This window comes from Lolium perenne, chromosome 6 (genome assembly GCF_019359855.2).
Source record: "Lolium perenne isolate Kyuss_39 chromosome 6, Kyuss_2.0, whole genome shotgun sequence".
In the NCBI taxonomy this organism is placed as follows: domain Eukaryota; kingdom Viridiplantae; phylum Streptophyta; class Magnoliopsida; order Poales; family Poaceae; genus Lolium; species Lolium perenne.
In genome coordinates, this window is record NC_067249.2 from 68,265,225 (window position 1) to 68,287,087 (window position 21,863).

General features: G+C 47.5%; 2 protein-coding genes across 2 annotated transcripts; both read left to right on the top strand.

Moving 5' to 3' along the window:
- The first annotated feature begins 1,231 nt into the window (after positions 1–1,231).
- Positions 1,232–7,627, top strand: LOC127307595 (outer envelope protein 80, chloroplastic). The gene is made up of 16 exons (XM_051338327.1): positions 1,232–1,885; positions 1,981–2,074; positions 2,673–2,755; positions 3,279–3,376; positions 3,495–3,564; positions 3,880–3,973; positions 4,061–4,142; positions 4,350–4,385; positions 4,854–5,007; positions 5,099–5,242; positions 5,440–5,510; positions 5,636–5,714; positions 5,796–5,911; positions 6,030–6,177; positions 6,973–7,042; positions 7,121–7,627. The coding sequence occupies exons 1-16, from the start codon at positions 1,424–1,426 to the stop codon at positions 7,273–7,275; spliced, it is 1,956 nt and encodes a 651-aa protein (XP_051194287.1). The 5' UTR covers positions 1,232–1,423; the 3' UTR covers positions 7,276–7,627.
- A 538-nt stretch (positions 7,628–8,165) lies between these two features.
- On the top strand, positions 8,166–10,676 carry LOC127307596 (histone deacetylase HDT2). The gene is made up of 9 exons (XM_051338328.1): positions 8,166–8,312; positions 8,871–8,941; positions 9,103–9,349; positions 9,434–9,478; positions 9,580–9,755; positions 9,836–9,895; positions 9,986–10,085; positions 10,169–10,292; positions 10,395–10,676. Exons 1-9 carry the CDS (start codon positions 8,300–8,302, stop codon positions 10,456–10,458), a joined length of 900 nt encoding a protein of 299 aa, XP_051194288.1. The 5' UTR covers positions 8,166–8,299; the 3' UTR covers positions 10,459–10,676.
- The last annotated feature ends 11,187 nt before the right edge of the window (positions 10,677–21,863 follow it).

Sequence of the window (21,863 nt, forward strand, 5' to 3'; positions counted from 1 at the left end):
ATTCAAATGCCAGACTATGAAGAGAAGCAACAGTATCAGGAGGACGGACAACAGGATGTCTACGATAACTAAGAGCATATCTAACGTCAAGCGTTGCTTGTGGAATAGATAGTTCACTACTACTTCGCTTCCGCTACGTATTGTGTTGTTGGTCATTAGATCAACTATTTGTGTAATATTGGATCATGTGATCTATTGTTGTAAGACGATTATGTGTTGTAATGAATGATGACTCTATGATATTCAACTGTTATGTCTCGCAAAAACAATCTTTCTGGGATTGCGATGTATGGCATAATAGGCATCTGGACTTAAAAATCCGGGTGTTGACACTAACCACACTGCAATACATTTGTTTGTGCAATTAAACATGCTGGTAAAGCCCAACCTCCACCACCAGCCTTGCATGATGCATCCGTCGTGAGGAGCCATAAATTGCACATACGGGCGATCAAGCTTAACTCTGAGATGGGATGGAGTATCTTGGCACAGCTACCCATATCCCATCTTAGCAACATCAGATGTCGATGTATCATGAATTAAGAATAAAAAAATCTAGGATGCATTTATGCCTCCTCAAGACCTAGGCAACAAGACTTCCTCGATGTGCCACTCCACCTGCTCTGCGCCGCTCGCAGGTCCTCAACTGCTTAGATTTAGTCCTCGACGTTCTCGTCTCCTACTATCGCAAGAACCCTTCCTCGATGTGCCACTCCACCTGCTCTCCGCCGCTCGCAGCTCCTCAACCGCTTAGATTTATTCCTCGACGTTCTCGTCTCCTACTATCGGAAGAACCCTAAACCTAGAGAGGAGAGAGGGGGAGGTGAGAGGAAGAGGAGATTACCCACGAGAGGATTCCGTCATGGGCGAGGGACGTTGGAGATGCAGAGGGGTCATCCTTGCCTCCACCGGTGATGCCAAGCTTGCCTCCAGATTGTGCCACCGACGATTTTTGTGACGCGACGCTTAGCTTGGGTTTCTTTCCACGGGTTGCGAGACGATGTTCCGTTCCTCCGCCGAATGGAGCGGGTCGAAAGGGTTTAGGCCAGTGTATTAACCAAACAAGACTTTAGCCGGATTTGTGGAGAATGCATTCTAGGAACATGCTAGAGTTGCTCGACAGCCAACGGTTCACACGCAAGCGCTGGTTTTCACCTACGGAGTACGGACGCCAATGCCAACATCGAACGGCCATCGTTGCTCCGAGACAAGAACACAATGAGCAAAGTCGAAAACGCCCCACAGGTCGCAGCGCACACCTCGCCGCCATTCCGCCCCACCCGTCCTCCCCCCATCGCCAATGGCGGACCAAACCCTCGCGGCCTCCCCCGCCTCGTCACCAAAACCCTAAACCCTATCCCACCCGCTCTTCCACCGCCCGAATCCAGACCTCCGGCGTGGCGGCCTCGCTTCCTCCGCCGCCATGGGCCCCCGTCGAGACGTCCGCTTCGTCTCCTCCGGCATCAAGCTCCCGCGCGCCTCCCCGGCCCCGGCGCACGCCCTGCTATCCGCCGCGCTCCCCTTCGCGCACATCGGCCGCGCCATCGACGCCGCGGCCCGCCACGTCGCCGCGTCGTTCCCCCGCATCCCGGCCGCGCGGGCCGAGACGGCGGCCGCGCCCTTGCCGCGGAGGCTCGGGAAGGACGGGGGCGAGGAGCGCGTGCTGATCAGCGAGGTGGCGGTGCGCGGGAAGGACGGGGAGCCCCTGGAGCGGCCCGAGCTGGAGGAGGCCGCCGCCGCGGCGCTGCGCGCGTGCCGCCCCAACGCGGCGCTCACGGTGCGGGAGGTGCAGGAGGATGTGCACCGCGTCGTCGAGAGCGGCCTCTTCCGTTCCTGCATGCCCGTGGCGGTCGACACCCGTGATGGCATTCGCCTCGTCTTCGAGGTCAGGGTTTTTTTTGCTTCTTCCCCAATCCCCTTTCCATGGCCTATTTCTGGAACTGAAGGTTGCAGCATTTGGGATATTTTGTGGTTTATTAGGTCGAGCCGAACCAGGACTTCCAAGGGCTGGTCTGTGAGGGTGCCAACATGCTGCCTTCCAAGTTCCTAGATGACTCATTCCGTGACCGCCATGGTACTCATTTTAGCTCTTCTCGTGCTACAGAGTCCGTTATGTTTACATGCGAGTTGTTTGGCCGACTTACTTTGGGTGATGTTACATGAACTGTTAATACATGTTTGATTTAAGCAATTTAAGTTTATAAATGGGTGTGGGCAAAGAGCTACTGGAGTACATAGCATTGATCAAGATCTGGCATATTTGACCCAATGCAACATCGATCTAGATAAGGCCAGCATTGAGAATTGTTACTTTCTTTGAGCTTTTGGTCTATTATGATTTCACTATATTAGAATCTGCAGCATAGTTATGCGAAAATTACAATGCAAAGGTGATACAGCAACTGAAGCACACCTTTTATGTAGTCTCACAATGTTATTTGTTGGTTTAATTTTAATCCAAAAACCAGTTATATTTCTCCATGCCGAAGAGATCTATGGAAACATAGACACATCTACTGCGCCATAGTCTCTCGGTAGTCTCATAGTGTTTTTCGTTTCTCTGAAGGAAGAGAAATGATGTTCAACTCATTTCCAACTCTAGTTAACTGGTAATTACCTTCTGAGATTTGTCTTTTAGATCTAATTTACTGCTTTTTTATTACATTATGCAGGGAAAATAATCAACATAAGACATCTAGATCAAGTGATCAAGTCCGTTAACGGGTGGTATCAGGAGCGTGGTCTTACTGGCATGGTAGGTTGGGAAAATAATTAATAACGCTCCTGTTCTATCAGTGTGCATTATTTTAGACTTTATGTTATCGTTGCAACTTAATTGAGAACATCACTGAACAAGAGGCATCTGCTACCCATGTCTTAAGGAACAATTGAACACAATTTGTAACTTCTTGGGATCTTCACCTTCTAGAGGCCTGCTACCACAGGACTTGAGTTGTTAATCTTCTATTTCTTCAATGCAGTAACCAAACTGCCATTGTTCACACCTCACCAGTATCACATTGGGGAGCACGCAACATATTGTCTTCTACTTTGCCGTTTGTTACTTCTTACTTTGTATATAGAACTTCATTATCAATCTATGTTTTTCATCCTACATGTTCTTAATCATGACAAAACTAGAAACATGATGTGGAAAATGTGAATATTTGGTAGTTGCTCTAGTTGAGTTCACCGAAAGTTTTGGTGCCTACCATTATAGACCAAAAGATATTCTATTGCTAATCATAAATCAATAAATGTTCTTGATTTGGCGTCAGGTTTCTTATGCCGAGATCCTTTCTGGAGGAATTCTGAGGTTACAAGTTTCTGAAGCCGAGGTTAATAATATCAATATTCGCTTTCTGGATAGAAAAACGTGAGTATCATAGCTTGGCTTAGAGTTTATCTTCACTAGTTAATGTTAATGTTTTATAGCCATGAAATATTGTGATCGTTCTTATCTTCTTTCTCTTTCCATTTCTTTCTATCACTAGTGGTGAGCCAACTATTGGAAAGACACAACCAGATACCATACTTCGGCAACTTACCACCAAGAAGGGTCAGGTCAGAGCAATTTTAAAAGTTCCCTTCATATTAGAGTGGTTTTGAAGTTTCTATGCATGAGATGATTCACTTCACACTTGGTGATACTATGTTGTGCATTGAATCATTGATTTAGAGTGGTTTTGAAGTTTCTATGCAAACACTATAACCAAAATCACAAGAACCGTTCTTACAGCAAATGCCAACAATTGTGGTTGGATCATTCTTGTATTTTTTTTTGTATGTCGACTTTGGTTGATGTCAATTTGACACCCTTGTCCTGTAGCCTTGATACTGTGATGGACTTATCTGCATTAACTTTTAATGATGAAGTAGGCTTACAACAGAGCACAAGTGAAAAGAGATGTTGAAACAATACTCACTATGGGAATTATGGAGGATGTAACAATAATTCCGCAGCCAGTCGGAGGTGAAGCTAATTTGTTTAGTTCCCGTTATATTAATGTTGGTCTTTCTTTTCTCAAGTACCTGTGTTCTTACTTATGGTCCTGTGCAGATTCTAATAAAGTTGATCTGGTCATGAATCTTGTTGAACGCCCTTCTGGTGGCTTCTCTGCGGGTGGTGGCATTTCGAGTGGGTTAGTACAAGTAGACAAGTAGTACTGCTTGCTTAGTGAACCGAATTCAGCGAATTGTGTGCTTTAATAAAATTTGTTTCTTAGCCTGTAATGTGCTGAGGTTGTTTATTGTTGCTGGATTTGAATACCATATGTGCATATGCAAATTGCAGTTGAATTTTTGTTCTAACATATATTATGCCATAATGACATGCTGTTTTTCTGCAGGATAACAAATGGTCCTCTTTCTGGACTAATTGGCAGGTCAGTTGGTTATTTGATCTTTCAGTCATTGTAATCTTATTTCCTCTGTAGTGTAGTGTTTTGTGTAATATTTTAAAGATCACGTTTGTTAAGCTCCACCTGGGGTTTGGGCCTTTCTGAAATAAAAAAAATCAAGAAGCAACCTAAGCTATAAGCTGTCGAGAATTAAATTTTGTCTTCAAATTTTATGTCACATAGGCGCTCATGCTTATGATAGGAGTTACCTCAAGCCCCATCATCATATCATGTTTGATCTTTTGAGTGCGTAAGTTAAGATAACAGTCCCAAACCCAAGCAGGCTTCTAGGAACTGGCAATTGTAAACGCTGTTTTTAGTTTTCTATTTTATCTTAAACCTATTGACATACCTGCCTGGGTAAACAAAAGCTCTGCATCTACTTTTTTTTTCTTAACTGGACAGAAGCTCTACATCTACTTTTTTTTTCTTAACTGGAGTTTTTTTTAACAGCTTTGCATATTCTCATCGGAATGTTTTTGGGAGGAACAAGAAGTTGAATCTCTCACTTGAGAGGGGCCAAATAGATTCTATATTTCGTTTAAACTACACTGACCCTTGGATCGACGGCGACAACAAGAGGACCTCCAGAACTGTCATGGTTCAGGTACTTAACCTTTAATATCATATCATCTTCGCTCTACCATGCGCCATCAGTTTAGAATCATGTATATTCTTACTCTTATTTTCTTTTCCAGAACTCTAGGACTCCTGGAACACTTATCCATAGTGGGGACCGTCCTGACCATGGGGCTATTACAATTGGACGAGTAACTGCTGGCATTGAATATAGTCGACCATTCCGGCCTAAATGGAGCGGTACACTTGGATTGATATTTCAGGTAAACATGGGATTCATATTTTGGATTAAGCGGTTAGTGCTTTTTCTCTGCGTGACAAAAGTCGAAAATATACATGTGCATAGTTATGTACTGGTTTAGGAAACAAGTGAAATGAATAATTGATTTGGCTTTATTGTTTTATTTTCTTACCTCTCCATTCATATCTTAATTGCGTTGTATTGACACTTTCTATGCAGCATGCTGGTGCTCGTGATGACCAAGGCAACCCTGTGATCAGAGATTCGTATAACAGCCAATTAACAGCTAGGTCTTAAATTTTGATACCTCATTCACCTTTTTGTACCATCAGTATATACATAATCGGTTACACGACAAATAGGACTGTTGAATTAAGTTACTTTGAAAGCTGATAATCCTGTCATGACAATGCAGTGGAAATCCTTATGATGACACAGTACTTGCTAAGCTTGAAAGTGTTTATACAGATTCTGGAGATCGTAGCTCTACAATGGTTAGTATTGATCCTACTGCGTTCTACCGCTTTCTAATTCTGTTGTGATGCTTTATACCCAACCATTGTTGCTTCTTCCAGTTCGTTTTCAACGTTGAGCAAGGTCTGCCCATTCTTCCAGAGTGGCTTAGCTTCAACAGAGTGACAGCACGTTTGAGGCAGGGTTATGAAATTGGGCCTGCTCGACTTCTTCTAAGGTATGATTTAGTGCATATTGTGCAATTGATGGACCTAGAATGAAAAATTGTGTGTTACCTGGTGGTTTTGCATAGCACTGGTACTTACATTTCATGTATCACTTAAACTGTGATCTAGTGCTTCCGGAGGTCATGTGGAAGGAAACTTTTCGCCTCATGAAGCATTTGCAATTGGTGGGACAAATAGTGTAAGAGGATACGAAGAAGGTGCTGTTGGTTCTGGCCGTTCATATGCCGTTGGTAGTGGAGAAGTCTCTTGCCGCATGGTAGGCTTTTTCTCGATTTTCTGCAACATTTAGCTATTTGTCTTCAAGAAAACCTTGACATGAACTACATGTAGATAAAATACATATACAGACCCATGCCATGTTCTCATATATATCTGGTCGATTACATATACATATATCAAAAAATTATCTTTTGCAATTTGAAGATGAAGTTTTCTTTTAGATGGATTGCATATATTAAAAAATATAGTTGAACAGGCAAAGGAAATTAGCAAACGTACAAGTTATGAAATATAGTTCTGATATATTGTATATAGTGCCAAATATGAAACATGTCAAGGTTGAATCAGGTTATTAATTACTTTATTCAAGGGAAACAACTCAACACATGGTTCAGATCAGTTGAAGCGCTGAATATATGGACACTGATTAATATTAACTAAAGGGATTTTTTTTCCATAACTCCCAACTAGTCGCCTGTATTTTCAGTTCTCGTCTCTTACTATTGTTCATGGACCCCACCCCCACACACACCCGCACCTGATGCATGTGAGAACTACTTATTATGGTGTTTGGGATGTTCTGATGTTTGTTTCCGTGATTGACTATTTTAAGAAATTTCTATACTTGTGTTAATGATTCGAGGGTGATTTTATTGATGGCCATTTATGTTTTCATTCTGATAAATCACGCACTATTGATGTTTGCTGCGTGTAATGACACCGAATGGAGTTCACTAGTTCCTGTTCTACTCTAATGCACATCATACTTGCTGTATGAATCACACTAAGAAGTTAAATCAGTTTTGTAAGCTGTTATTTTGATTACTCGCAGTTTGGTCCGTTGGAAGGCGTTTTGTTTGGTGATTATGGTAGTGATCTTGGCTCTGGTCCAAAGGTTCCTGGTAAGTCCTGCTGTACCTACAACTTTTCCTAAGCCCTGGTTTCATTTTTTTACAATCTCTGGTGGTTTTGTTCTTTAGGTGACCCAGCGGGAGCCCGTGGAAAGCCAGGAAGTGGTTATGGGTATGGTGTTGGCATCCGTGTGGACTCCCCACTGGGACCTTTGAGACTTGAATATGCTTTCAACGATAAACAAGCAAGACGCTTTCACTTTGGGGTTGGTCACAGAAATTAACCTACCCAAGCGGCTGTTTATAATGTGTGTGATCCACCACTTGATCTTCTGAGCATATGTGTTGGTAGAGATAGTGCCAGTTCTTTGCAATGTCGTGCAAATTCTTGCAAAGCAAAATTTTGTCTACCCCAGATTGCCTTGCTTGTAACATATAGTTTTTTTTTGCTCATTTTCTGTTGTAAACATTCCTGGCAGTTGGTTACTGAGAGAAAAGAGCCTCCAGCGAGTTATGTAGGTGTGAAAGTTGATCTAAGGAGTCAAAATTGAGGGAAACTGCAGTTTGCAACTACCTGGGACTACTTTGATACAGCTTCTTGATATGAGTACTGTTCCCTGGGGACTATGCTTTCAATCACAACTTCAGCTCACTGCAAATCCTATGCTCGTGTGGGAAATATTAAACCAAGAACAAGGAACACTCTGAAATAATTGTATTAATCGAGCTAATGTAAGAAAAGGGCAAATTATGGAACCTGTTCAGTTAGAAAGCATGATGCTAGTGGCATAACAATCGAACTGATCAGGTAAGTGCAGACAGGTTTAACACTGACGAGGCAGAAAGATTCTACGCTAGGTTCAAACTAACAAAAATCACTATTAATAAAGTGAGGCTGTGGAAAGTTTCAAAAAAAAAAATCACTATAGTTCAGATATAGAAAAAGTTCATAGTCCACAGTAACAATTGAAGAACATAAATTTCTGCGTAAACAAAATGCAAAGGACGCCAAAAACCAATTATCCAGCAACGCCAAATCCATCCATCCATATATGTAACAAATTATTCCCAAAAAAATGTACTCCGTAACAAATTCCATTATGTGATCGAATAAAATTCGCATTCGCAGCCCAAGAAAAAAAAACCCTACTCCGATGGAAACCCTAACCGCTATAAAGGAACCGCCCAGCACAGCCCCAAACCCCCACCCCATTCCCCATCCCGCTCCGTCCGGCTTTAAACCCTAGCTGCCACCAGCGCCCCGCTCCTCCTCCCCGGCCGCCGCCACCCGCCGCCGCCGCCGTTCCGATGGAGTTCTGGGGTAACGCTCACACATCTCTCCCCCGTTTATCTCGCATGGCCCGTTTCGTTTTCGATTTACGACCCCGTCCGTGTTTAGTTTATGGGATCACGGCGGAATCGTCAAATCCTAGGCTTCCGCTGTTGTGTATGATGATAAAAATTGCATGCCTTCAACTGTTCTGCCTGTGATCTAACCAGCAGACCATTAGATTCAACTCGTCGCTCGTGGCTGTGGTTCCGTTCTTATCTCACTGATATTGTTCTTCTCTGTGCGGCTACCATTCATGTTAATCCTCTAGTTTTCTGTGGAAATCTATCACAAACCTTATTATTACTGCCCCAACAAGCCGAATCATACCCCGTGACTTATATTTTCGATCTATTTTCCCTTTTATGTCAATTTACCCTTTATCTGTACAGGTCGTTCACCCCTAAAATATTTTCCATGAAATCCTCTCTTGTCAAACATAGTCTCCTGTGACCTGACTATGTTCCGTTTCTGCAATTTTTATAGTACTTGTATAAAAGCTGAAATGTGTATATGTAGCTGGGCCTCTCCTAACTAACTTCTACGCAGGCATCGAGGTTAAGCCTGGACAGTCGGTCAAGGTCTCACCTGAAGATGACCACTTCCTGCACATCTCTCAGGTTTGCTCAACATCCCTCATTTCTTCTTGCTGTGACGAGAATGCAATTTATTGTGTCACTGGGATGCACACCCCTAGTTTCTTCTTGCAACTCCCAAGCTGTGTACATGTATTTTAATTGTGCCTTATGTTAGCTGGTCACTGAGATGTTTCTTTTGGTAGGGTGCCCTTGGCGACGTCAAGAAAGACGACAAGGCGACCATGTTCGTGAAGGTGGACGACCAGAAGCTGTCCATTGGGACCCTGTCTACTGACAAGTTCCCCCAGGTCCCGTTCGACCTGGTCTTTGAGAAGGAGTTTGAGCTCTCGCACACCTCCAAGACCTCCAGTGTCTTCTTCTCTGGGTACATGGTTTTCCAGCCGGCTGAAGGAGACGAGATGGATTTTGACTCTGAAGAAGAATCTGAAGGTATATATATCATAGTAGTGCTCTTGTGTTCAGTGTATACCCTGTGTGCGATGATTTAACCGGTGGGGTCTGTTTCAATTTCAGATGAACAGGTGGAGGAGAAAATCGTTCCAGCCACCAAGGAAAATGGTATTCAGACATCTCACTTGTTTCTATTTTTATTCATTGGCATTTCTTTTGCACACATTTCTTTGAACTTTGCGCTGTAACCATTTCCAATGCATATGAAGCCAAAGCTGAAGCAAAGGACAAGAAGCCAAAACAAGTCAAGATTGAGCCTGCCGCTGCGAAACCAATCTTTGGAAAGAGTAAAAAGGATGAAGACAGTGATGATGATGATGAGAGTGATGATGAGAGCGATGATGATTCTGAGGGACAGTTGATTCCTATTGGAAGCGATGATTCTGTGAGTGTTTATGTTATGGTATTGTATAGATTTTGTGAGATCGGTGCTTGACTGGGAACTGTTGTGATGGTCCTTGATAGGATGATAGCTCTGAAGAGGATGATGAGAGTGATGATGAGGAGGAAGAAGAAACACCCAAGGTTTGTTACAGCTTGACGTCCATTTTCATTCCCTGTTACACTCTTTTACCCCAGATGTTACATTACTCCCGACACAAATGCTACTTGCAGAAGCCAGAGACTGGGAAGAAGAGGGCAGCTGAAACTGTGTTGAAGACGCCTGCTTCCGACAAGAAGGCAAAGGTCGCAACACCGTCTGGCCAGAAGACAGGTGAGAAATGATAAAGCTTGCAGGCAATGTGTCCATTGTAACCCTTGTTGATGATATACTTATTACGCCGTTGATTGCTGCAGGTGACAAGAAGGGGGCTGTCCATGTGGCCACTCCGCACCCTGCAAAGAAGGCAGGCAAGACCCCTGCAACCAATGAGAAGTCACCCAAATCTGGTGGGTCTGTCGCGTGCAAGTCCTGCCCCAAGTAAGTTCTCCCATGCTGTTTATTTTTTCTGGACAGTAAGCATGCCAGTTTGTGAATTCCAGCTCTAAGGCAAATAATCTCTTGGTGATGCTGCTTTCTCAGGACCTTCAACAGTGAGAATGCTCTGCAAGCCCACTCGAACGCCAAGCACAAGGCCGCTGCCTAGTGAGAGAGGATGGCTCCAGATCCTGTTATCTACTGCGTTAGGCTTATCTTGTCTGTCCCCCTTTAGAAAGAAACCGTTGAGTGACAAACCGTTTAGTAGCCATGTGGTGAAATGAACCAAGAAGAAAAAGACAATTATGTTATGCTGTTGGAATTCGAATTGGATGTGGTTGGTGGTAATGGTTATTTGAATGGAACCTCTGGTGGTTTTATGGTGTTTGTGTTGCTCCTGTTTGGATTGTATTTTGTGTTCAGCTTGGTGTCGGTCTACTTGGTTTTAACTAATGGCTAGCAGATACAGGTTGCCTACTATGAAGTGCATTTGATGGTCTGTATATGTGAATCTTTCCCTGCAAATCCATCTGGATGCATTTTGATAGTTAGGACTTTGGAGTGATGCAAGTCTTATGATGTGTGTGCGCGCAGATTTTGTTGGTTTTTCTTGGATAAATCTTGTATCATAGGAATATGTGTTTGTTATGATCTCTTGCATTAGTGAATCTTTTCCATCTGCAGGTAGATTCCTGTGTTCTGTAGTAGTAGCAAAATTAGGCCCTGTCTCTGTAGAAAAGGCAATGACGGTTTCTGAACTCGGAACTTGCCTCTACTGACTACAAGATCGGAGTGATAGCTAACTTTACGACATAGGGTTGATGCTAAAATTATCCATATTAGTTGATGCTAAAATTATCCATATTAGTTGATGCTAAAATGAATGTATCTAAAATGGATGTATCTCAATTTAAATGTACGTATTTTTTTGAAACAGAGGCAAAAGCCCACACAAAGAACATAGCCACACACGCCCACAAACAAGACACTCCAACACTTCAACACCACAACACTAAGGATGTGTTCGGTTTTTGGATGGAGTGGAGTGGAATGGAATGGTTCCGTTCCATTCCATCCCATCCCATCCCATTCCATTTTATGTGGGTATTCGGTTGATTTCAAAAGCTGTGGAATGGAACCGGATCCAATTAAGTCTAAATACCCAATTAATTAGACCCTAATTTAATTTAGATCCTAATTAACCTAATTATTTCCCAAACCACCGGGAGAGGCGCCCACGCTCGCGTCCGGCGACCTCCGCGCCCACGCTCGCGCCCAGCGACCTTCGGCCCGCCCGGCGACCTCCGCGCCGCGCCCGGCGACCTCCGCGCTCCCGCCCGGCGTCAGCGACCTCCGCGCCCGCGTCGGCGAGCTCGCGCCCGCTGCCCCCGTGCCTCGCGTCCGGCGACCTCGGCCCGCGTCGGCGACCTCGCGCCCGGCAACCTCCGCCCCCGCCCGCGTCGGCGACCTCGCGCCCGCGTCGGCAACCAGCGGCAGGGGCGGCAACGACCTCGGACGGGCGGAGAACCTTGTACCGGCGGCGACCTCGATGGAGACAGGGGCGGTGGTTAGCGAGTATCAATTTTTTCAGCGAGTGGTTAGCAGCCGTTCCACCTCGTCCGGCCGAATCGGCCGGACGGGTGGATTCCGCATCTTGGGCGAATATCCGTTTCTATGGAATGAGTTGGTTCCATTCCGTGCCGAAACCGAACACGAGAATCCTTCTCACGCGCGGAACCGTTCCATCCCGTTCCAGCAAATTCTCAAACCGAACACACCCTAACAAACACCTACACAAGACACTCCAACACCGAGCCGTCAAGGACAGCTACAACACTGGGGGCACCCGTCAACCAACCGCAGGGTAGGCGGACGGCAGACGATCGTCCAGACTTAGGTACCCCACCATCAATAGGAACCATTTGCTTGTCGGAGTCAAGTGAGAGAGAGACTGCAACATCAATAGCATAACATTTCTCAAAGCCAAGACACGTCGGAGAAGCCACATCCGAGGAATCGTGTGATCCGGGCCTCACTTCCTAGGCGTAAGCACACCACCATATAACTCTAGGAGCTCACGCATGATCTTCATGACCGGAGCCGTGATCACCGAGCTCGCCCTAGCACGAGGAGAGAAACAACCATGAAGGCTTGCTCCGGTCGCACCCACTTTGCCAACAACAGGTAGAACCAAAGGATCGGTCGGCATTCGGGAGAGCCTATCTAACACAGCTTCCGCCCGCTCCAGAAAGCCCCCAATCGCAAGCATACAACAGTGTAAGGAGACAACATCCTCGTGAAGAGGATGGACGGCCTCTTGAATCAACTCAACTTGCACCTCCAAGGCAGATCGCATATCCACTGAGGCCAAAGAGCTAACAGGAGCAGCAACAACTGACGCCCAGGATCGACGACGATGCACAACAGACGGGAGCGAGACCTCAACATGGGCCTGCTGATACGTCTCAAACGTATCTATAATTTCTTATATTCCATGCTAGTTTTATGACAATACTCACATATTTTATATACACTTTATATCATTTGTATGCATTTTCCGGCACTAACATATTAACGAGATGCCGAAGCGCCAGTTCCTGTTTTGTGCTGTTTTTGGTTTCAGAAATCCTACACAGGAAATATTCTCGGAATTAGACGAAACGAACGCCCAGGGTCTTATTTTTCCACGGAGCTTCCAGAAGACCGAAGAGGATACGAAGTGGGGCCACGAGGCGCCCTAACCATAGGGCGGCGCGGCCAGCATGGGGCCCGCGCCGGCCTATGGTGTGGGGCCCCCGTGCCTCCCCCGACTCTGCCCTTCCGCCTATTTAAACTCTCCGTCGCGAAAACCCTATTACCGAGAGCCACGATACGGAAAAAGTTCCAGAGACGCCGCCGTCGCCAATCCCATCTCGGGGGATTCAGGAGATCGCCTCCGGCACCCTGCCGGAGAGGGGAATCATCACCCGGAGGACTCTACATCATCATGATCGCCTCTGGATTGATGCGTGAGTAGTTCATCCTTGGACTATGGGTCCATAGCAGTAGCTAGATGGTTGTCTTCTCCTCATTGTGCTATCATGTTAGATCTTGTGAGTTGCCTATCATGATCAAGATCATCTATTTGTAATGCTACATGTTGTGTTTGTTGGGATCCGATGAATATTGAATACTATGTCAAGTTGATTATCAATCTATCATATATGTGTTGTTTATGTTCTTTCATGCTCTCCGTGGCTAGTAGAGGCTCTGGCCAAGTTGATACTTGTGACTCCAAGAGGGAGTATTTATACTCGATAGTGGGTTCATGCCTCCATTGAATCTGGGACAGTGACAGAAAGTTCTAAGGTTGTGGATGTGTTGTTGCCACTAGGGATAAAACATCAATGCTTTGTCTAAGGATATTTGTGTTGATTACATTACGCACCATACTTAATGCAATTGTCTGTTGTTTGCAACTTAATACTGGAATGGGTGCGGATGCTAACCCGAAGGTGGACTTTTTAGGCATAGATGCATGCTGGATAGCGGTCTATGTACTTTGTCGTAATGCCCTAAGTAAATCTCATAGTAGTCATCATGATATGTATGTGCATTGTTATGCCCTCTCTATTTGTCAATTGCCCAACTGTAATTTGTTCACCCAACATGCTATTTATCTTATTGGAGAGACACCACTAGTGAACTGTGGACCCCGGTCCATTCTTTTACATCTGAAATACAATCTACTGCAAACTCTGTTCTCTGTTGTTCTTCACAAGCAAACATCATTCTCCACACCATACGTTTAATCCTTTGTTTACAGCAAGCCGGTGTGTTGGGGGGATCACCCCCGGTATGCCAAAGGCATGCCAAACCGGATGGTTTAGGCCATCAAGATACCGGTTTAATGTTCATACCGGAGCACGAAGATAGGAGTTTGGCTAAGTGAAGCTAAACCGGTATCCCCAAGAGGGGTATACCGGAACTGGGTAAAGAAGATACCGGAATACCGGAAAGATGAGCATATCGGCAGAACTGGTCAAAGATTCTCTCCAGAGCTAGAGGACAAAGATGAGCTAAGCAAAGTAGCTTTAAACGAAGGCCTGACGATAAAGAGGAGGATGACGAAGAAAGAAGCCGGAGGACGTCAGCCTCCCTGATTAAAGAAGACCCCGGTGTCATCCATGATTAAAGTAACTTTGTAAAGTAGTTTGTCTAGTCAAAGATGCCATTAGGGTTTCTTGCCCTGTAAGCCACCCTCTCCCCTATATAAGGAGAGGGGGCAGCCCTCTTCACGGGCGACGAACACATATACGCATAGAAAAGCCTTGGTACGGAGAAACTTGTAACCTGTGGAGATCAGTAAAGAAGATGATCTAGAGCGAGTTCTTCCTTGTGTCTTTCTTCTTCAACCTCTAGCCTTGGCTAAGTTCTTGAGGAAACAATCCGGAAGTTCATCCCATCTAATCACAAACCCTCCCCCGAATCCTCTAGCGTCCATTTGGCCCCAACTTAAGCCATCCTATGGCATCTGTCTGTTCACCACGACGACAGTTGGCGCCCACCGTAGGGCATGAAGTGGCGCTTGCAGGAGTTCATATTCGGGTGGGCATCCTCGAGGTCACCGGCGAGCGGACGGTGTCTGCGCTCGTCCAGCGCCTCTACTCCATGGACTTCATCAACGACAACGCGGGCTGCTTCGCCAACGGCGGCATCTTCCCCAAGAACGGCCGCATCATCGAGTTCGGCAGCCACCGCGTCTACTTCGGCACCGTCCCCGTGCGCCAGCGCCTCTCGCCGGTGCTGGTGGCACCGGACCCGCCAAGGTGGCTCTGTGCTGGCCGCGCCGCCGGCAGCGTCGAGGTAATGATGACCGACGTGGTTGGTGCAGGCAAGGAAGCTGTGGATGAAGGTGCTGGTCGTGCGGCTTCGACCCGTGCGGCCAAGCCACTGCTGGAACGCGACGCTGGCGCTGCGGGAGCATCATCCGCACCACCGGCAACGCCACTCCAAGCGGCGATGAATGTGCTGGCAACACCCATCGCGCAGAACATCGACCCGGCAGCGGCTCAGGCGGAGCTGGAGGCACAACGCCAGAAGCTACTCGCGAACGGCGCCGACATCGTCCGGGCGCAGCGCGAGCTGAACCTAACCTTACGTGAGTACAACGCTGCCCATGGCTTTGCTTCTGTTAGCGCTCATGCTGCTAGGATACCGGAGAACCGGCTTAAGGCTCGCAATCTAGATCAGGATCTGCGTAAGGAAGTTCTTGCCGGCAAAAGTACCTCTGCATCTGTTAGCATTGTAGAGAAACCTAAGTACAGTAGCCCGGATAAAACTATAAAGGCTGCTAAGGCTGCAGTAGATCTATGTGAATCGCTTTCCGGAGAGGCTTTGGCAAAACAGCAAGAGCGTGTTAGAGAGCTGCTGGAAACTATCGAGCGGCAAAACGCTGAGCAGCTAGCTAAGCTGAACAAAGCTGCGACCTCAAAATCCGCGCGTTCAACAAGGAATGCCGGAAGCAAGTCCCATGGGCAGGCTTCGTCCCCCCATCCGGACAGAAGAAGAGAAAAAGAGATGAACGCACAGCAGATGACTGTGTACGATCCGGTTCTTGCCGGAAAACAACAAGCCGGGCAACACAATGCCGGTAGAAAAAGCCAAGGGGCAGATCGAGGCTACGCCAAAGGAGGCTATGCCGGAAACAATCATGCCGGTAGATATGAAACCGGGCAAAACTATCTAGCTGCAAGGGCAGCGTATGATGAGGAGGAGATGCCTCCACCAAGGTACCGGCAGGCAAGGGCCGCGGCACCGGAACGCTACGATGAAGCTGACTCGACAAGATTCACCGCTTACCGAAATCCTTTGGGAGAGCGCGTGGGAGAAAGACAACTACCAGAACGGGATGCGAGGCACCGTCTGGATAGAGTATATCTATCTGAAATGATAGAGGCAGAAGGTCCTCCGGGTCCAAAGTGCTTTGGCCCAAGGATCATGAAAGAGCAACCACCGGTTCGCAACTTCCAGTTGCCCCGTGACACCAAAACATACGATGGCACCACTAAGCCGGAAGATTGGCTCGCGGATTACGTGACCGCGGTGTACGTCGCTGGCGGCGGAGGATGTGTAGCCGGAGGGGGAAACCGGCGTTGGGCCGTGAGGATTGTGCCAACGTTTTTAGTGGGACCGGCAAGAATCTGATTGAACAACTTGCCGGCAGGAAGCATAAATGGCTGGTTGGACTTTGAGGAAGCCTTTGTAAGTAACTTCAGTAGCACCTACCGAAGGCCCAACAGGCCTCAGCAACTCGCTTTGTGCGTGCAACGCCCGCAGGAAACAGACCGGGATTACCTGACCCGGTGGAACTCTATTAGAAACTCTTGTGAAGGAGTGATAGAAGCACAAGCCATTGCTTGGTTTAGCCAGGGATGCCAGCGAGGTTCGCCTTTGTGGCAAAAGCTGCAGCGAAACATGCCAACAACTTTGGCGGAGATGATACGTGTGGCGGATAACTATGTGTTGGGAGATCCAATGCAACCGGCGGTGCAAGCTGAGCCGGAACAGACAAACCCACCTCAGCAGCGCCAGGAACAATACCGGGACAACCGGAGCAACAAAAGAAGGGAAGATTTCCCGGATCGAAGGTACGCTCCGCAGCAAGTTGCTGCTGTGCAAGAAAACTCTGATGCCAGCGGTAGCCAGAGGCAAAAAACCGGATCGCAGCCATGGGCGGGTCCTAAGAAGCAATGGGTCGAAAAGAAACCCTGGGGCCAGAAAAAGAATTGGCAAGAACCCGTAAAATACACCATGGAAGCTGCCATGGATCAACCTTGCCGGTGGCACACGCCGAACCCGGCTCACCCATCAAACCACCTGACGAAGGACTGTTCTTGGACCAAGTACTTGATGCAAAAGGGAGCAGTAAAGGACGCGCAAGCACAAGGGTGCACCACAATGTTGCCACCATCACAAGATATGCCGCGCCAGCAACAGCTACTGCCACCACCACCACTTACTGGACCAAATGCTTTACCGGTATAGCCTCAGCCGAACAGGCAGCAGTACCAGCAAGTCAATCAGGTGGGAGAAGGCTACGGCCAAGCACCTCCACCGGCACCTTTCGGCCGGAATGTTTATGAGGATCCAGACGTGTGTTGTGTCGTGTTCGTCACTGAGCCGACGGACAAGCAAAGCCTACGTCGCCGTTCCATGGAAGTGAACGCGGTGATGCCGGCAGTACCAAAATACATGCTGTGGTCCGATCAGGAAATCACCTGGTCGTTCAAAGATCACCCCAAAATCATGCCGAACCCGGGAGGTTACGCTCTCGTGGTGGACCCAATCATGAAAGGGCCAACGACTCGCGTCAAATTCAGCAAAGTGCTGATAGACAATGGGAGCAGCATAAACATAATGTACCGGCACACCATGCATACGTTGGGCATAACAGAGAACATGCTTCAGCCAACTCGTACAACATTCCACGGAATTGTTTCGGGTCTGTCTTGCGCGCCGGTAGGAAAGGTTCGGGTGGACGTGTCGTTTGGAGGACGTGACAATTGCTGGGTTGAAAACGTCGAGTTCGAGGTGGTGGACCTAGATAGCCCATACCATGCATTGTTGGGTAGACCAGCATTGGCAGTGTTCATGGCTACAACTCATACGGCTTACCTCAAGATGAAGATGCCGGCACCTCGTGGACCCTTAACTGTGGTGGGAAACTTTAGAGTCTCACTAGAAACATCATCTGCCGGATCAAACCTAGCGGAATCGCTGGTGATCGCAGAGGAAAAAAGAAGGATGCAAACTGCAGTTGCGCTGGCTCAGTCCTCACAGTTGAGTTTAGCGGCAATGAGTGGAGACTTAGGCTCACCGACATTCAAGCCGACGAATGAAACAAAGGACATTGTGCTGGATCCGGCTTACCCAGAGCGCACCGTTCGTATCGGTGCCGGCCTCGATCAAGCATAGGAAAGCGCGCTCGTCAGCTTCCTCCGTGAGAATCGGAATATCTTTGCCTGGTCTACTGATGACTTGGTGGGTGTTCCGAGGGAGCTGGCTGAGCACTCTCTAAACGTCCGGAAAGATGCCAAGCCGGCGCGACAACCTTTGCGCCGGTTCGCTGAGGATAGGAGGAAGATTATCAGAGAGGAAGTGACAAAACTGCTGGTTGCCGGATTCATTGTGGAAGTCACGCACACTGAGTGGCTGGCCAATCCGGTAATGGTCGAAAAGAAAAAAGATGAGAACCTGGAGGCAAAAGCTCCAAAGGTGTGGCGCATGTGCATCGACTACACCAACCTCAACAAGGCTTGCCCAAGAGATCCTTTTCCTTTACCGCGGATCGATCAAGTGATTGATTCAACTGCTGGGTGTGAGTTGTTGTCTTTTCTGGATGCGTATTCCGGTTTCCACCAAATCCCCTTGAAAAAGGAAGATCAAATAAAAAATGCGTTCATTACCCCGCACGGGGCTTATTGTTATGTCACCATGCCTTTTGGTTTGCGCAACGCTGGTGCAACGTACCAGCGCTGTATGCAAAAATGCTTGTTTGATCAAATTGGAAAGAATGTGCAAGTCTATGTGGACGACATTGTGATAAAAACCAAGGTAAAAAACACCTTAATCGATGACATCCGGCAAACATTTGATAACCTAAGACGGTTCCGGATGAAACTTAATCCGGCAAAATGCACCTTCGGTGTCCCTGCCGGTAAGCTGCTCGGCTTTCTCGTGTCAAGCCGGGGCATTGAAGTAAATCCGGTAAAAATCAAGGCAATAGAAAGAATGACTGTTCCACGAGAACTAAAAGATATGCAAAAGTTTACCGGAAGCTTGGCGTCGCTAAGCCGGTTCATAAGCAGGCTAGGAGAAAAAGCTTTGCCACTCTACGCTCTGATGAAAAAATCCGATACGTTCGTCTGGACCCCTCAGGCAGACGCGGCGTTTAAGGAGCTAAAAACGATGCTAGCCACTACACCAATATTGGCTTCGCCGCTGGAAAGAGAGCCCATGTTGTTATACATAGCAGCAACTAACCGGGTTGTGAGTGTGGTTGTAATAGTAGAAAGAGAAGAGGAAGGAAAAACCGTCCAGAGGCCGGTATACTACCTGAGCGAGGTGCTCTCCCTCTCAAAGCAAAACTACCCGCACTTCCAGAAAATGACTTATGGCGTGTTCATGGCCGCCACGAAGCTCAAGCACTACTTTGAAGAGCACCCCATGAAGGTGGTGAGTGAGGCACCCATCTCCGATATCATGTGCAACAAAGATGCTAGCGGTAGGATCGCAAAATGGGCGATTCAGATATCACCATATGTACCGGTGTATGAAAGAAGGGATGCCATAAAATCACAAGCTTTAGCTGATTTCTTGGTTGATTGGGCGGAAATGCAATACAAGCCGCCGGAACACAAGATAGAATACTGGAAGATGCACTTTGACGGATCCAAACTCAAAGAGGGTCTAGGTGCCGGTGTGGTGCTCACCTCACCAAAGGGAGATCATCTCCGGTATGTTTTACAAGTGCATTTCAGGGCATCAAACAATGTCGCTGAATACGAGGCTTTGATCCATGGGCTTAAGGTCGCAAAATAAATCGGTGCACACCGAATCATTTGCTACGGAGATTCAGATCTTGTGGTACAACAATGTTCCGGAGATTGGGACTGTTATCACCAGAATTTGACCAAGTTAGAGGCGGGCCACGATCAAGATGGGCTTGAAGATTATATACGGAAGAAATGCGTCGATCGGCCTTATATGCAAAGTTGGGCTAGTTTGCCCTTGTATCTGTAATATAGTAGATCGCATCTTAGATTAGAAGATAGAGTTTTACCCGTGCACGGTTAGGTGCACGCCTAAATTAGAAAGTCCCCTGGACTATAAATATGTATCTAGGGTTTATGGAATAAACAACAACCAACGTTCAACCAACCAAATCAATCTCGGCGCATCGCCAACTCCTTCGTCTCGAGGGTTTCTACCGGTAAGCAACATGCTGCCTAGATCGCATCTTGCGATCTAGGCAGCACAAGCTCCACGTTGTTCATGCGTTGCTCGTACTGAAGCCTTGTTGATGGCGAGCAACGTAGTTATCATAGATGTGTTAGGGTTAGCATAGTTCTTCGCGTAACATGCTATCGTAGTGCAACCCTTGCATATCTAGCCGCCCTCACACCTATCTCAGGTGTGGGGGCGGCACCCCGCTTGATCTTAATTTAGTAGATCCGATCCGTTACGGTTGCTCCTTGTTCTACAAGGATTAGTTTAATATCTGCAATAGTTAGGCCTTACAAAGGGTTGGAGGATCCAGCGGCACGCAGGGTGTCGTTCGCTAGTCCTAGACAGGATGTTCCGGGGATCAACCTCGTGTTGGTTTTTAGGCCCTATCTAGGATCGGCTTACGATCACCGTGCGTGGCCGCGAGGCCCAATCGTGAGTATGATGATCCGATTATGCGGTGAAAACCCCAGATCGTCGTAGATCTCATTAGCTTTATCTTGATCAAGCAGGACCACCATATATTCGTGCACCTCGTACGAATCATGGGTGGATCGGCTCCTTGAGCCGATTCACAGGATAACCTGAGAGCCGATCGAGGCTCGTATTTAATGTTTACGTGTATGCCATGCAGGAAACTAAGCGAGGCATCTCCATCACCTTCCTGACCAGGTATAGGTCAGGTGGCACGCCCTTGCATCAGCATCGGACGTGTGTACCAGAAGGCTTTGCGGGCCGTCGCTCGGAGGGACCTTGGCCAGCCGCAGCCCTAGGTTGTTCCCGGCTCTACGGTGTTGCCCGTCGCTGCCCGGCGGTGGGTTTTGGCAGCAACACATTCTGGCACGCCCGGTGGGACAAGCTTCTTCATCAACCATATCGCCATCTACATCTGAGATGGCGGACGGCACTCCAGTCACGTATGAGGATCTGACCGATGAGCTCAAGAAGAAGTATGACGAGATCAAAGTCGTCCTCGAAGCCGACCTCATCGGCTCTTTCCACAGAACCCGTTCACATGGCATCAGGTGGAAGGGGTTCTCGCCTAATGGTGCACTAGATGGGATAGACCTCTCTGCCCCGTCGGAAGAACGCACCAGGTCCCTGCGGCAGGAGATCAACTACTTGGTGGCTCACTCGCTACACCGCCACTCCGAGAACCTGGTGAACACTTTGGAGCGTGTCGCTCTTCGAGTGATCCAGGAGATCATGAGGCACCAGTACTCGCCGTCAGGACCGGCTCTCGGGACACACCAGGGAGAGATGCCACTCCAGTCCCGTCCACCGCTGCCATTTGCATGGGCAGCACCAGAAGTGTCGAATTCACCGGCATTCGTCGTCTACAAGATAGGTGGTGACCCTAGTGACTGCCAGTTCTTGCATGAGGCGCCTAAGGAGATCCCTCATGGGTACATGTGCACATACGTGCCAGATTGCGGTAACTGGGCGCTCACAAACCAGGCCACAACAGCAGGGACTTCTGGAAAAACAGGAGGAACGTCAGCAACAGATCTTGAGAAGCAGACGTGGCTAACTAAATACGCCACCCCGACGAACCTCCAGAGCTCAGCTCCTGCAGTTGGCTCAGAG